Source organism: Passer domesticus, chromosome 7, assembly GCF_036417665.1.
Source record: "Passer domesticus isolate bPasDom1 chromosome 7, bPasDom1.hap1, whole genome shotgun sequence".
In the NCBI taxonomy this organism is placed as follows: Eukaryota; Metazoa; Chordata; class Aves; order Passeriformes; family Passeridae; genus Passer; species Passer domesticus.
The window spans coordinates 48280012-48292593 of NC_087480.1; the positions used below are offsets into that span (position 1 = coordinate 48280012).

General features: G+C 45.3%; 2 protein-coding genes across 2 annotated transcripts in view; both read left to right on the forward strand.

The window, feature by feature from the left end:
- The window catches only part of LOC135305127 (uncharacterized), a 38529-nt gene extending 29357 nt beyond the window's left edge, over positions 1-9172 (forward strand). The window contains exons 3-4 of the mRNA XM_064428419.1: positions 8494-8657; positions 8731-9172. Of these exons, the coding sequence (XP_064284489.1) occupies positions 8494-8657; positions 8731-8793 (227 nt within the window). The 3' untranslated portion in view covers positions 8794-9172. The remainder of the gene's footprint in view (positions 1-8493; positions 8658-8730) is intronic.
- A 163-nt stretch (positions 9173-9335) lies between these two features.
- Positions 9336-12582, forward strand: part of DDAH1 (dimethylarginine dimethylaminohydrolase 1) — a 55813-nt gene continuing 52566 nt past the window's right edge. The window contains exon 1 of the mRNA XM_064428416.1: positions 9336-9735. Coding sequence (XP_064284486.1) covers positions 9430-9735 — 306 coding nt within the window. The 5' untranslated portion in view covers positions 9336-9429. The remainder of the gene's footprint in view (positions 9736-12582) is intronic.

The window sequence follows — 12582 nt, forward strand, 5'->3', positions numbered from 1 at the left end:
AAAAATAAATGAAGCATTTTGGAAGAAAAGGTTGAGAAGAGAGAGAGAAGGTAAAATTATTTTTTCAAAGTAATCAAAAAACCCACACTTACTGCAGTTTTCAATATGCAAATAGCATCATTGGGTACCAACATTTTTACACAGCTTCTCAATCTTTGTGCATGTAATGGAGATTGGTGTGCCCATGCAGGGTGGATGTGTGCACAGCTTTTTCTAATTTACCAGGAGAGAGCACCTTTCCTATGAAGACAGGCTGAGAGAACTGAGGTTGTTCAGCCAGCACAAGAGAAGGCCCAGGGAGACCTCGCTATGGCCTTGCAGTACTTAAAGGGGGCTTATAAAAAAGAGAGCAACTTTTTACATAGGCAAGAAGGAATAGTTTTAAGCGAAAACCAGAGAAATTTAGGTGAGATGTTTGTAAGAATTTCTTTACTGAAGAATGTTGAGTCTCTGGAACAGGTTGTGCAGAGAAGTTGTAGATGCCCCATCCTTGTCAGTCTTTAAAGCTGGTTGGGGCTTTGAGCAGGTGTCCCTAGCCATGGCAGGGGAGTTGGAACTAGAGGATTCTTAAAGTCCCTTCCAGCCAAGGACCTTCTAGGTCCCTTTCTGTGAACCTATGAAAAGTCTAACATGGATTAATATGGTTATTGGCTTGCCATGTCTTGGTATTTTTTGTTTTCTGTCTTTAGGAAAGATTTAACTTGATGCCTGGGGAAAAAAAAAAAAGAATAAAATTCAAATAGGTTCTATTGGAAAGAGTTGACTTTAGTAACTAATCCCATTAAAGTAGCCTGTAGTGGAAAGAAAGCCTTATATGTGAACAAGAGAATAGAGATTAAAATGGTGAGTTTTAGATTCATATTTGCCAAATTTAAAGTAGGAAAGTGATGCATTTTCAGTAGGCTGATCTTGAATTATGTCTTGCATATTAGAATATTTTAGAGTCACTACATTACTTTTGTGTGTGTATGTGTATATTTCTCCCTTTCTAATCAGATGGTAACAATATACACAGCAAAAGTCATCTGGTACCTCACACAACTGTTAAAATACAACAGTTATTGATCCTTGTCCCCTTTGCTAATTAGGGTTGGGTTATAGTCTCATTTTATACACAGCAGTCCTACCATTGGTTACAAAATGCTTCCCACATGACACTCTTATCTTCACTGTTTCTGGAGAGAATTTGAGAAATGAGTCATGGTGTGGTATGTCCTACTTAGGATACTTCAGATGTTGCTTTTTACAAGGTGCTTCCTCAAGACTTTGACTTTCAGGTCTTGAGAGAAGACTACTCAGAAGTGGAATCACCTGAAACCATTAATTATCTTTCAAAATGTGTCTTTCTCCTGTGAAAAATAAATGAAAGAATGCTTTCCCCTGTGCTATTAAAAAGCTGATTTATATTATTTGCGACTGAAAAGAATAAGTATATAGTTCCATTCTTGCTGTTAATGCATCTGTTAAACTGAGCAGATAATTATACTTTAGATCTATCTATCCATACTCTAAAACTATGATCATAATCATTAAATAATTATATTTTATATAGATGCACAATAAAATTTCTTCCATCCCCACTTACTGCACTTATTACCATATGGTATTTCTTCCTTGATCCTGAAAGGAATAAGAATATGAGCATTTTGAGGCTCTAGTCTATATGTATTTATAGCAGTAAGGAGTAGAACTGCCAAAATGCATGAAATTTTCTGTTACAGCTTTCAGAGAAATCAGTAAGAGGTCTTTGCTTTCAGTGCTGATTTTATCTTTGCAGTTAGATTGTAAAAGGCATAACTGGTCCTCTGCATTTGATTTCACGAGTCCATTTCAAACAGACCTGAATTTACGTGGTCAGCAAAGTTACCGGCAGACATGTTCACTATGTGAACCGGCTCCTCCTAGCCATTTATTAAAACACTCATTTCTTTCCAATAACGTGGTTAGCAGTGTTTGTATGTCTACCTAAAACTAAAGCAGTTGGATTTCCACAACATATTAAGTTGCTATCAAATGTAGAAGGACAGAGAAATCTAAATATCAATGTATCAGACAGAAGTATTGGTGTAGAGCACCTGCAGCACATAGGAAACAGTAATTTACAGGTCATCACAAGTTCTTGGGATTTCAGGGGAAAAAAGACTCGTAGCCATCAGTTTCAGACAGGACAAGAAAAGGTGATTGAGATATTTTATTGGTGTAACTAGACATAGGGCCCTGGAGCTCAGTACAGGCATATTTCCACGGAATTAAGAGGAAGGAGCTGATATTGGATAGAATTCTTCCTAAACAAGTGAAAGGATAAGAGGGTTAGTATTACGTATAGAAGGTTGCTGTTGATTTTAATAGCAGTAAATCAGTTTAATCTACCTTTTTCTCTTTGTGGTTTGAATATGCTCTATGTGGAAATCTTTATTTTGAGTTGTACTGATTGGTGGGAGAATTCAGATGGACTCTGTGAAAAGTGAGCACTGGACTAACAGCAACTTCATGAGGGTGAACAAGGAGAACTGCAAAGATTTGCAAATGGGTAGATTTGTACACAATAGGAACTAACCAGGAGCCCTGCAGAAAAAGATCTGAGGGTTACTGAGGGCTCCAGGTTCAAAGTCTGCAAATAGTGTATTGGGCTGTACCAGGATCATCATGGCCAGTAAAACAAGAGAAACTGTTGTCTCCATTTACTTGATACTGGTGAGGCATATCTGGAATACTGTCTCTGGTCTGGAGCTGCCCCATGAAAAGAGATTGCCCTGCAGAAGACTACCATGGTAATTAGGGGTCTGAAACATGTGGCATGGAAAGAGATTTGGAGAGCTAGGCTTTAGTTGGGAAATGAGAAGGATAAAAAAGGAACTAGAAGCAACCTATGGGTACTTGAAAGACAGTTAAAACACAATGGAGACAAATTCTTCTCAACAGACATTTGAGAATCAATCAGGCAGAAGTTATGCCTTGAGAGGTTCAAATTGGACATCATGACAAAGATTTTGCACTACAAGGATACATGACTGTAATACTAAATACACAGCAATAAGCTCTGGTCTTCTTACTGACATTTGAAAAACAGACCTTAAAGCCCATAGATGCTTCAGCTCAGTAACCCCTGAGAATTAAACATTAGGTACATCCAGGGTACAGGTTTATCTGCTGCAGATTTATCTGCTGCAGGCAGTGTCCTCTGTGCTGCCTCCAATCTCTGTGATGTGTGGTGGCTCTCCTTGCCAGTGACATTGTTGGGAGTAGTTTTGCCCCTTTCTGAACTGCACCTCAACTGCACCATTTCTCCTCTCTATTTCAGCTGGTGAGTTTGAGGTATCAGGAAACCTCTTGGTTAAGTGATAAGGAACAGCAGTTCAAATGAAACATGCTGATCCCTGATCACCCATTGCCTCTTCAAACCTTCAGCCAGTGTCACTTGCTGTATGCTACCTGCCTCCATTGGAAGCACCTACCCACTGGGCCCCCGTGGTGGGGCAAAGAGCTGTTAAACATTCCCCTTTGAAGAAGACAAGATCATTTCTCAAGCCTGTTCCATGAGGAATTATAGCAAGAGTTATTGCCACCTGGATACACTAACACCACAACTGATCCATGTATCCTTCATTGTTTTAGAACCTCTTAACTCTGACACTTAGGACAGCATATTAATAAATTTGGTAGAAGAGCCTATTGAAAATCTTTACATTTCTTAGCTTGATTTGTGTTGTATTTATCTGCTTGTTTGTCTCTAGCAGTAATCTCAGTGCTAAGGGAGCTGGCAAAAGAACTCCTTGCCCTTTTCAGGAACACAAAGAAAATCGTAAAGTTGTTGGCTCATGTGCATACACATAGATATAGAAATGTGTATGTCTATATATATGCACACATATATTCTGTTTCATGTGGATATAAAAGCTAATTCCCCTTTAAAAAGTTTCATATAAATTTAAAGCTTCATAGTTGCATTTGCAAGTTACTGACCAAGTCAACACAAAAAAATGTACAAAGCTTTTATAAATCAAGGCGAAAGATGCCTAACTGAAAAGAAAGGCTGTGAATTAATTCTCAGGCAGCTGGCTGCTAGAAGGAATGAGAAATGCAAACCATGAAAAGAAAAAACGCTACAGCCAAATGTCACTGCCTCTTCCTGCTGAGCTTGCGAGGGCTTTTCAGGCAATGGGAGGGAAGGACAGCCTGCCACACCTGCAGGGTGCTGCCAGCTGGTCAGCTGCCTCTGCAACAGGGGACTCTTAGGGTAAACATTAAAAGGTAACTCAAGTTACATTGCAAGGGGCTTGGATCCTTTCAAAAATATTAACTTGCATCCATCAGCATTTTTGAGCATTTGCTTTTTTAGGCAATTGAGACATAGTTTTGATGGTAGATATGAAGGGAAGGCAAGAGCACAGCATATGCATTTTTCATCTTGTACCAGTGCAGCCCAGTTTAGCAGCAGTGATTTAGCAAAGCTTTATCCCACCCTTCCCTCAGGAAGCCCCACAGTGGGCACCTACAGCACTTCACAGCAGCTGGTTTTGGATTCATGAGAACAGTAGCTGCATAAGTATGAATGGCATGAACCATTTCCCCTTCTACTCCTAGAGCTGCTGCTTTCTTGTCAAGCTTATAAAATAGCACGCTTTATTAAAATTACTGTTGATAGCAGAAATATTGCTATGTCACAGTCACAACAATAACCATTTGAAAAACACTTATCCTAGCTCTGTCTCCTCCTTCTCTTAGCTGGAGTAGCATTTCTGGCATATTTCTGGGAAGTCTGTCCATCAGGGACACAAATGGTGCATTTCTATCATTTTCTGTAAGAGACATGTTAACTTATGTAATTCGGTATATATTTCCACAGACTACTAATCTCATTTTTTCATCTCATACCTGTGGTACCTAACCTATGCTTTTTTAAAAAATTCAAGTAGTGACTTTTCTCCTGCATAGAAAGAAGGGTAAAAGTGGTCATAAGGCGTGATGAAGGTGAGGAGATAGGAGCACAGAAGACAAACAGTCAGAATCCTGCAGCTCTTGCCTCAGTGATCTGTTTGCTCAGCCAAGAAAATGCAGAAGTTGATTCTGGTTGTACACAATAACTGCAATCTATTGTAACACAACACGTGGGAAGACTGCAAATGTGAGGAATGCCCTGTGCCTCTGCATGTTGTCCAGGCTCCTTGGTACCCCGTCAAGGCAACAATGCTGCCAAAGCTGTCTTGCAAAGAATCACCCTCTGACAGCTTTGTCTCCCAACAACTGTGTAGCTGTCAGTTCATGGGCATTCCTCCTTCTCTGCAGGATGCAAAATGCCAGCTGAGGAAACACCCAGATCATTATCCCATAGCAGATAAAATAAATATTGTGTTTCCCCTGAACCAGCTATATATATAATTTATGTGACCCCGGTAAGACACTGAGATAGCATGGGTTCAACTCAGGCAAGGGAAAATGCTGAAGAACATCTAGAAGAAGTATCACATCTTCCAGAAGTATCTGTTACATAAAGAATAAATGGCAAACAAATCTGTTCAGCATTTGGAAAGCCCTTGGGAGCTTGTCCATGCAGTGCGGTGAAGTGCGTTGTTGCCTGCCCAATGTCTTCAGCTTCTCTAAATGAGGAGCCCAGACACTTAATTATTTAGTAGAAATACTGATTCACTGAGTCACTGTGGTTTTTTACAGTAGAAGAGCAGAAAGAGAAAACTTCTGACAACTACCTGGCTGAAAACCCCTTTGAGTCGCTGCTTGTGTATCTAAGGCTTGATTAAAGTAACATTTTTCTCTTCCATGGCTGTGAGTAAGACCTGGTCATGTACCTCTTCTAAGAGAATGATCCATTGATCATAATGGGAGCTTTTCCAGCAGATCAGTGTTAATAATGATGTTTGGCTGTGCAGTGGTTGCACAGTTTTCTATCGAGCTGAAGAAATCACTTAAACTTGTCTTCCTTTTCAAAGTGAAATTCAGTGTCTCTCCATCTTTCTGGTGCAGATTCCCTTTGTTACAATGGGATGTGCTGGTTATTGAATAGTTCAGTTGCTGTCTTGTCCTGACTTTTCACTCTCTGGAGTTTCAAGTAGCATTTCATTAATAGTGTGAGAGATGTCCATAAAGGTTTTGGGGACAGTGGTGATGTTCCAGCATTTCCAAGCAATGGGAAATGTTTTCCAACATTGCACTGCCTATCATGCCTGAGCAATTTCCTGTGTGGTATGCATTTGTATTCAGCAGTGATCCAAATTCTCCTTTGTCATGGTCACATGAACTGTTCAACAGCAGTGGCCATCTCTGACCTTCAGTGACCCAGGTAAAGGTTATGACTTTGCTACTGGGCACATTAGACTCATCATTACGTAGCTGTTTTCACTAAAACAATAGTATCCAGGGTAAAAATAATAACTGAATCACAGGACTGGAAGGGACCTCTCCTTATCCATCCTTTTCCCCATCTCCGGGTCTCTACTCCTGGCAGATGTTTATTTTCCTAAAAAACACCTGGTATAGAGGCTGATAGAGGCTGCACATCTTTACCAGGCAGTCTTTTTCTCTGCTCTTTATTGTCAGAAAGGTTTTTGTACTTTTCCTTGATACAATTTAAGCTTGTTGCTTGCCTTCTGCCTTGTGAAAATTGCTCCCTTCATCTTTGTGGTAATTTTTTTTTTACCTAGCTGCAGGCTATTCTCAAGTTGTGGCTGTGAAAAAAAAAAAATTAAAAAATCTTCTTGATATGTTACTTTTTTTTTGTCAAATGAATAAAATTTTACTCTGGCTGTCAACACTTTTCTGTTATAACTTTTAAACCATGTCTCCTGTTTCAGTATCTATTCCTTTCTCTGTGAATGCACTGTTCACCAATGCAGCCTCAAGTACATTTTGCAAAGCAGTTTTCTTCTTCCTGTCACTGCCAGCAGATGACTTTGTGCAGTGCAGTCACACAACACCTGGATTTGCATCCTCCTCTGTATGAAGCATTTTCTCCATTCTAAATAGATCTCTCTGTGATAATGCTCAAGTGGTCACAGTTCTTACCCTATTAGCAGCATCGTTTTCATTGTTCTGCATTACTTCCACAGTGTGACACAGCTCTTTTCTTTGCTGGGGGGGCAGCTTTGTTATTTTATACTAGTCTCTCCAGCAGGACACAGTTAGAGGAAAATACTGGATATTCAACAAGGTAGAGAATCTTTAAATACTATGTTGGTGCCTGTAGCTGATCTATTTTGCATTACTGCATATGATGAATTTTAACAGCACTCCCCTAAGACTATGTGAACACATTTTATTTTGTAACGTTAATTTGTGCGTAAACTGATATTTTGATAATCTTATTATAAATATGCACAATATTGCTCTGGGTGCATCTGTTCTAGATTGTTAATGATGCCTTTCTAGTCACCATAAATAATAGAACAATATCACAATCAGAAAACAGATCTTAATTTGTATTTAAACTGTGCAGTTTTATACATTTATTGGAATACAGATGACTTTTTTACTGTAGTCATTAGTTCTGAAACCTTGTTTAAACAGCTACGATATGTATTTCCAACACACAGCTGTGTGCCTAGCATGCACTGTCTCATAGCACTGTGTCTCACAAAGAGACTCTCCAGCCTTGTTGCCCATAAAGCTATTGAGGAGCTGTCAGATGTGATACCTGACCAGCTCCCAGGGACACTGAGCTGGACTGGTGACTGTGCCTCACTGTCCTAGAGAGCATGTCATGTGTGTATGAGATCTCAGTGTAGCATATCCTGTGCTTTCAGTGAGATCTAAAAATTGTCACCACTTAAAATACATGAAGTGATTGCAGATGTCGAAAATACCTGTATTGACTATAACTTTCCAATCCATTGGCTGCAGGAAACCCTGGCAAGTTTCAAAATTACTGGATAGGAGTACTTTTTCTTCTGGCTAAAAGTGATGCCAACTAAAAGAAAACCAAACTGTGCCAATGGCTATATCCTAAATATGTAATAAACCCAAATAGGCTTTAACAATGGTGGAAGGTGTCCATGTTATACCAGATGCAGTATGATACTACTTGTAGAGTTTTTTTAAGAATTTGAAATGTCCTACATGATATCAACTCAATTACCTGTCCATTTGTTCAAGCAAAGTAATATTTGCACATTATTCAATGAATGACAGTTATTCAAATAACTGTGCCTATGCACATTAAGTAAAAGCAACCTTTACAGAATATTTGGAGAATGTGTGGAAAATGCAGATGAAAATCTAGTAAGCTGCCATTTTAGAAACACACTTTGGTATTCCTTTGTGCTGTTCGTTAACCGTATTCCCTAAGGCTGAACATCTGCAGATATCTGTGACAGCATGGCCAAGGAGCTGCCTGGGCTCTGTCTGAGCTCTGAAGGGGGAGCACAGAGCTGTGTGCTAGTGGGGTCCCCTCCATGACCAGAGGGACACTGCAAATGCCTTGCCAGCAAAAGCAGAGCTGGAAGGAAAATTCATATTCCTTTTTTTTTTTTCTTGTCTGCTCAGGTGAGGACAAACCTTGGAGACCGCTGGGTGGGCTGGGAGCAGGAGCTGAGTGCCGGGGCTGTTGCCTGTGGCGGGAGGTGCGGCACAGACTCATTCGCCACTGCCGGGAGACAGAGATGTGCTCTGGCAGGGCTGGCCCTCCTCCGGGACAACCTCCAGCCAGGGTAAAACTGCAGAAAATGAAGCCGAGGGAAGCGTTTGTTTAGGGAGAAGTGTGTGAAATCCTCGTCGTTTCAGTCCCTGAGGCAGAGGTGGAGCACAGCAGCGGTGTCTCCAGAGGTGGAAACCTTAACAGTGTGAAGGAGTGGAGCAGGCGGACACGCTGTGCCGGTGAGTGCCCTGTAGAAAGCCATGACAGCAGAGTCGGCTGGGCTCATTTCCTTAAGATTTGTATTTGGAGCTGTCCTTGTCATGGGATATTCTTCCTTTGGTCACCCACATGAGCCGCCTGGTCTTCAGCTGTGCCACCAGGGAAGAAGGCAGCGGCAAAGGGCTCGCAGGTGGCCAAGCCAAGGCACCCTCGAGCCCGAGGGTCATCAACCTTCCCCCTGCCCATCCCAGCTGAAAAGAATGTGCCTGGACGCGGGGTTAGAACGCTGTCAGCACAGCCGTGCCACCGCACAGGACCAGCGGACGGGGCCGTGCCGCCCTCAGGCCACACGCGGGGCGGGCCGGGCCCGCCCGTACAGGTAAGCGGCGCCGCGCGGGCGGCGGCCAATGGCGCGGCCCGGCTGCCGCCGCCAGCCAATGGGAGCGCGGCGGCGGCGGCCCCATGGAAATGTGCCTGGTGGGGAGCCAATGGGGCGCGGCCGGGCCGCGGGCGGCGCTTTCTGCGCTGCCAGCGCCGGCGGCGGCCGCGCGTCCCTCATCCCGCTCCGCCGTCCCTCATCCCGCTCCGCCGTCCCTCATCCCGCTCCGCCGACCCCGCCGCGCAGCATGGCCGGGCTGGGCGGCGGCCTCGCCGCCTTCGGGCGCTGCACGCACGCCGTGGTGCGGGCGCTGCCCGAGTCGCTGTGCCGGCAGGCGCTGCGCAGCGCGGCGGGCCCCGAGGTTGACTTCGCCCGCGCGGAGAGGGAGTATCAGCTGTACGTGGGTGTGCTGCGGGGCAAGCTGGGGCTGCAGGTGCTGGAGCTGCCGGCCGACGAGAGCCTCCCCGACTGTGTCTTCGTGGAGGATGTGGCCGTGGTCTGCGAGGAGACGGCGCTGCTGACCCGCCCGGGCGCGCCCAGCCGCCGGAAGGAGGTGAGGAGCGGAGCGGTGCGGTGAGGAGCGGAGCTGTGCTGTGCTGTGCGGAGCCGTGGGGAGCGGTGCGGAGCGGGCGGGCTGCGGAGCCGTGCCTGCGCAGGTGAGCGCGGCCGGCCGCGCCGTCGGGCGTGTCCCCGGGCCCGCCCCAGCCCCGGCGGGAGCGGCGGAGCGGGGGCCGCGCTCGGAGCCGCAGCTCGGCCGGAGCGGCCGCGCGCAGCGGCTCAGCCCGTGCCCGCCGCCGGCAGCCGAGCCCGCCGTGCTGGGCTTAGTGGAGAGCGATGCTTCTCCTGGAGACAAGTGAACAGACCGTGTAAAGTATGACTCATCCATTCTGGGGCGTGCGGGCTTTCTCCCCGTGTCAGCGTGCCCGATCCCTCCGGCGGCTTGTGCGGGTTCGTGAGCACGGTGCAGCCCTGCCCAGTCCGCAAACCCCATATTCAGTACGCGCTGAACCCGGGCTCAGCCCCAGGCAGTGCATCACTGGTGCCTGCCATGGTTGTATGTACTGGCCTGTGCACAGAGCTGGTGTGTGTTTTGCTGTGCTTGGTGTCAGCCCTAATGCCCTTGAACTTGATTCCGCCTTCCTTGTGCAACATTGCAGGCCCCTGCATGTGTGGGGACACAGGCCATTGGAGAGAGGTGTGGTGGATGCACACCCACAGGAGCCTTACTTTAGATCTTCTTAGTACTTTCTTAATGTCTTCAGCCCATTCATAAGCTAGTTTCATCAGGCAGTGCATGCATTGAAGTGCCACCCAGTTATCTTCTCAATGAGCAGTGACAGCCTGCCTTCCTGAAAGCGTCTTTTAATGTAACCCATCTCATGCCTCTTTCAGTTCCCATCATCGGTACCATAGTGCATTGTGAGATGCACAGGCCTGTGCTGCTCTGCCTGTGGGACAGGCCACTAGCTCTAGTACAGCAATAGCTCCTCTTGGTTTTGGTGGTTTTTACATAGTGCCTTTCTCTTATCAATTACAAAGTTTTCTTAAATTCTCCCCAACGGTGTAGTACCTGAGATACTGCACACAACTTGCACATGTGCACTTCTTGTGCATAACCATGTGTATTTACTCCTTGTAACACCCCTGAATGCTCTTTAAGGTGACAGCACCAAAGTGTTTGCCACATGCTACTCTCAGAAGCAGCTGTTTCTTAGCCAAAATGAGTTTTCACTGGTCCTTCCCATGACACGCTGATATGTAGCTCTGTGAGTCCTGCTGCCATTTGTACCAATTCCCCTTCAGGAGGAAGGATTTACTTCTTTCCATAAGTGACTTGTCCAGGCAGAGTCACAAACAAGACAGAGACAGAGATTTCAGGCATAATTTGAATGTTATTAGTGTTCTTAAATGATGGAGCAATCCCTCCCTTGAGTTTTCTATGAAGTAAAACCAAAAAAAATAATTAAACGAGTATCCTTTTAAAGTTTTTACAATGCATGACTCTGCAGTGTAGTGCTTGTCTGAACATTTAACTCTTATTTATAACAATTCTTCCTCCTGGTAACATGGTTACAGCAGTGTCTTGTGGAAAGGGGGAGAAGGTGCTCATTTCTGCAGAATGCTACCTGCCTGTTCCTCATCCCTCTCCTCCCCAAGGCATCCTCCCCTTCCCAGCGTGGTTACTGTCAGCTTTGTTTAGCTGGGGTGCCTGGGTGGAGTAGCTGGTGACCAGGATGTCATACTGAAAACAGTGAAATGGTAAAGGCTTTAGAAAGCAGGAATGCACACATGCCTACCCAGGGCTCTCACGCTGTGGCTGTGTGTGCCTTGGACATCTTGGCAAACGTCTATGGTAATGTCACCTTCATAGAGCCCCCCAGAAAGTACCCAAAGCCTCTCTGCTCTTATTGCCTCCAGCTGTGGTGCTGGAGGTACCAGCCACAGGTGCTCAGGCAGTCCAGGCACTGATATGTGGGCATCCTGTCCTGAGGGAGCCCAGCACCTGCTGCTGGCCCTCCTGCCGACCCCAGTGAGTCTGTTAGAAGCCTCCCAAGATAATTTTCTGAGGTTTATGTTCAGTCTCTGAATTCCCCATTGAGATAGTTGCTGGAGTCTGGTGGAAAGTGATGTTGCTGCAGGATCTGTCCTACCATCTGTCCTGTCAAATCTGCCTTTGTCAGTGACCTAGAGGAGATTGGGGCATCTTTATTGAGCTGTGAGTGGCCCCAGACTGGGGCAAGGGTGAGAAGTGATGCCACTGAGGTCTAGGCTGTGCAGAGGGTCCTTACCAGGCTGAAGAAAGAGGCTGACCCAGGGAGATCTCGTGGTTGAACAGGGACAAGTGCAAAGTGCTGCCCCAGGAAAGGAAGGATCCTACATCAGCTGGCTGTTATGAAAGTGAACCAAGACTGTGGCAGTGCACTGTCACTTGTACTGGGTGACAGGGAAAGAGGGTGGATGCAGGCTACGTAAGCACTGGTTTCTCAAACTGCAATCTCTTATTCTTTTTATGTAACATAAGTGCAAACCCATGAATATTTTAGCAGTACAGTTGGCGTATGCTTGGCTTAACCCAGTAAAGCCCAGCTCCTGATCATGCACTCCTGACCTGAGCCTCCCTATAAGGCAGGACTCAGCTGGACTTGTCTTACTGTTAGATGTATTTTTGTCCAGAGCAGGCAGGGGCAGAGGAAGAAGGAAAGGATGAGTGAAACAGGGTCGTAGAGCACCATTTCTACAAGTAATTAATAGAGGGAGGGTTTGTGTCCAGGAAGCCTGCCAAAGAGCCATGTGGTAGGTTGAGCTCTGAAGCCTGATCAGACCAGTGAAAACTGAAGAGCACTGGGCATTGCTGAGGTGCATCCCAAACACAACAGCCTGGTTGCCTACTCAGCTGGTG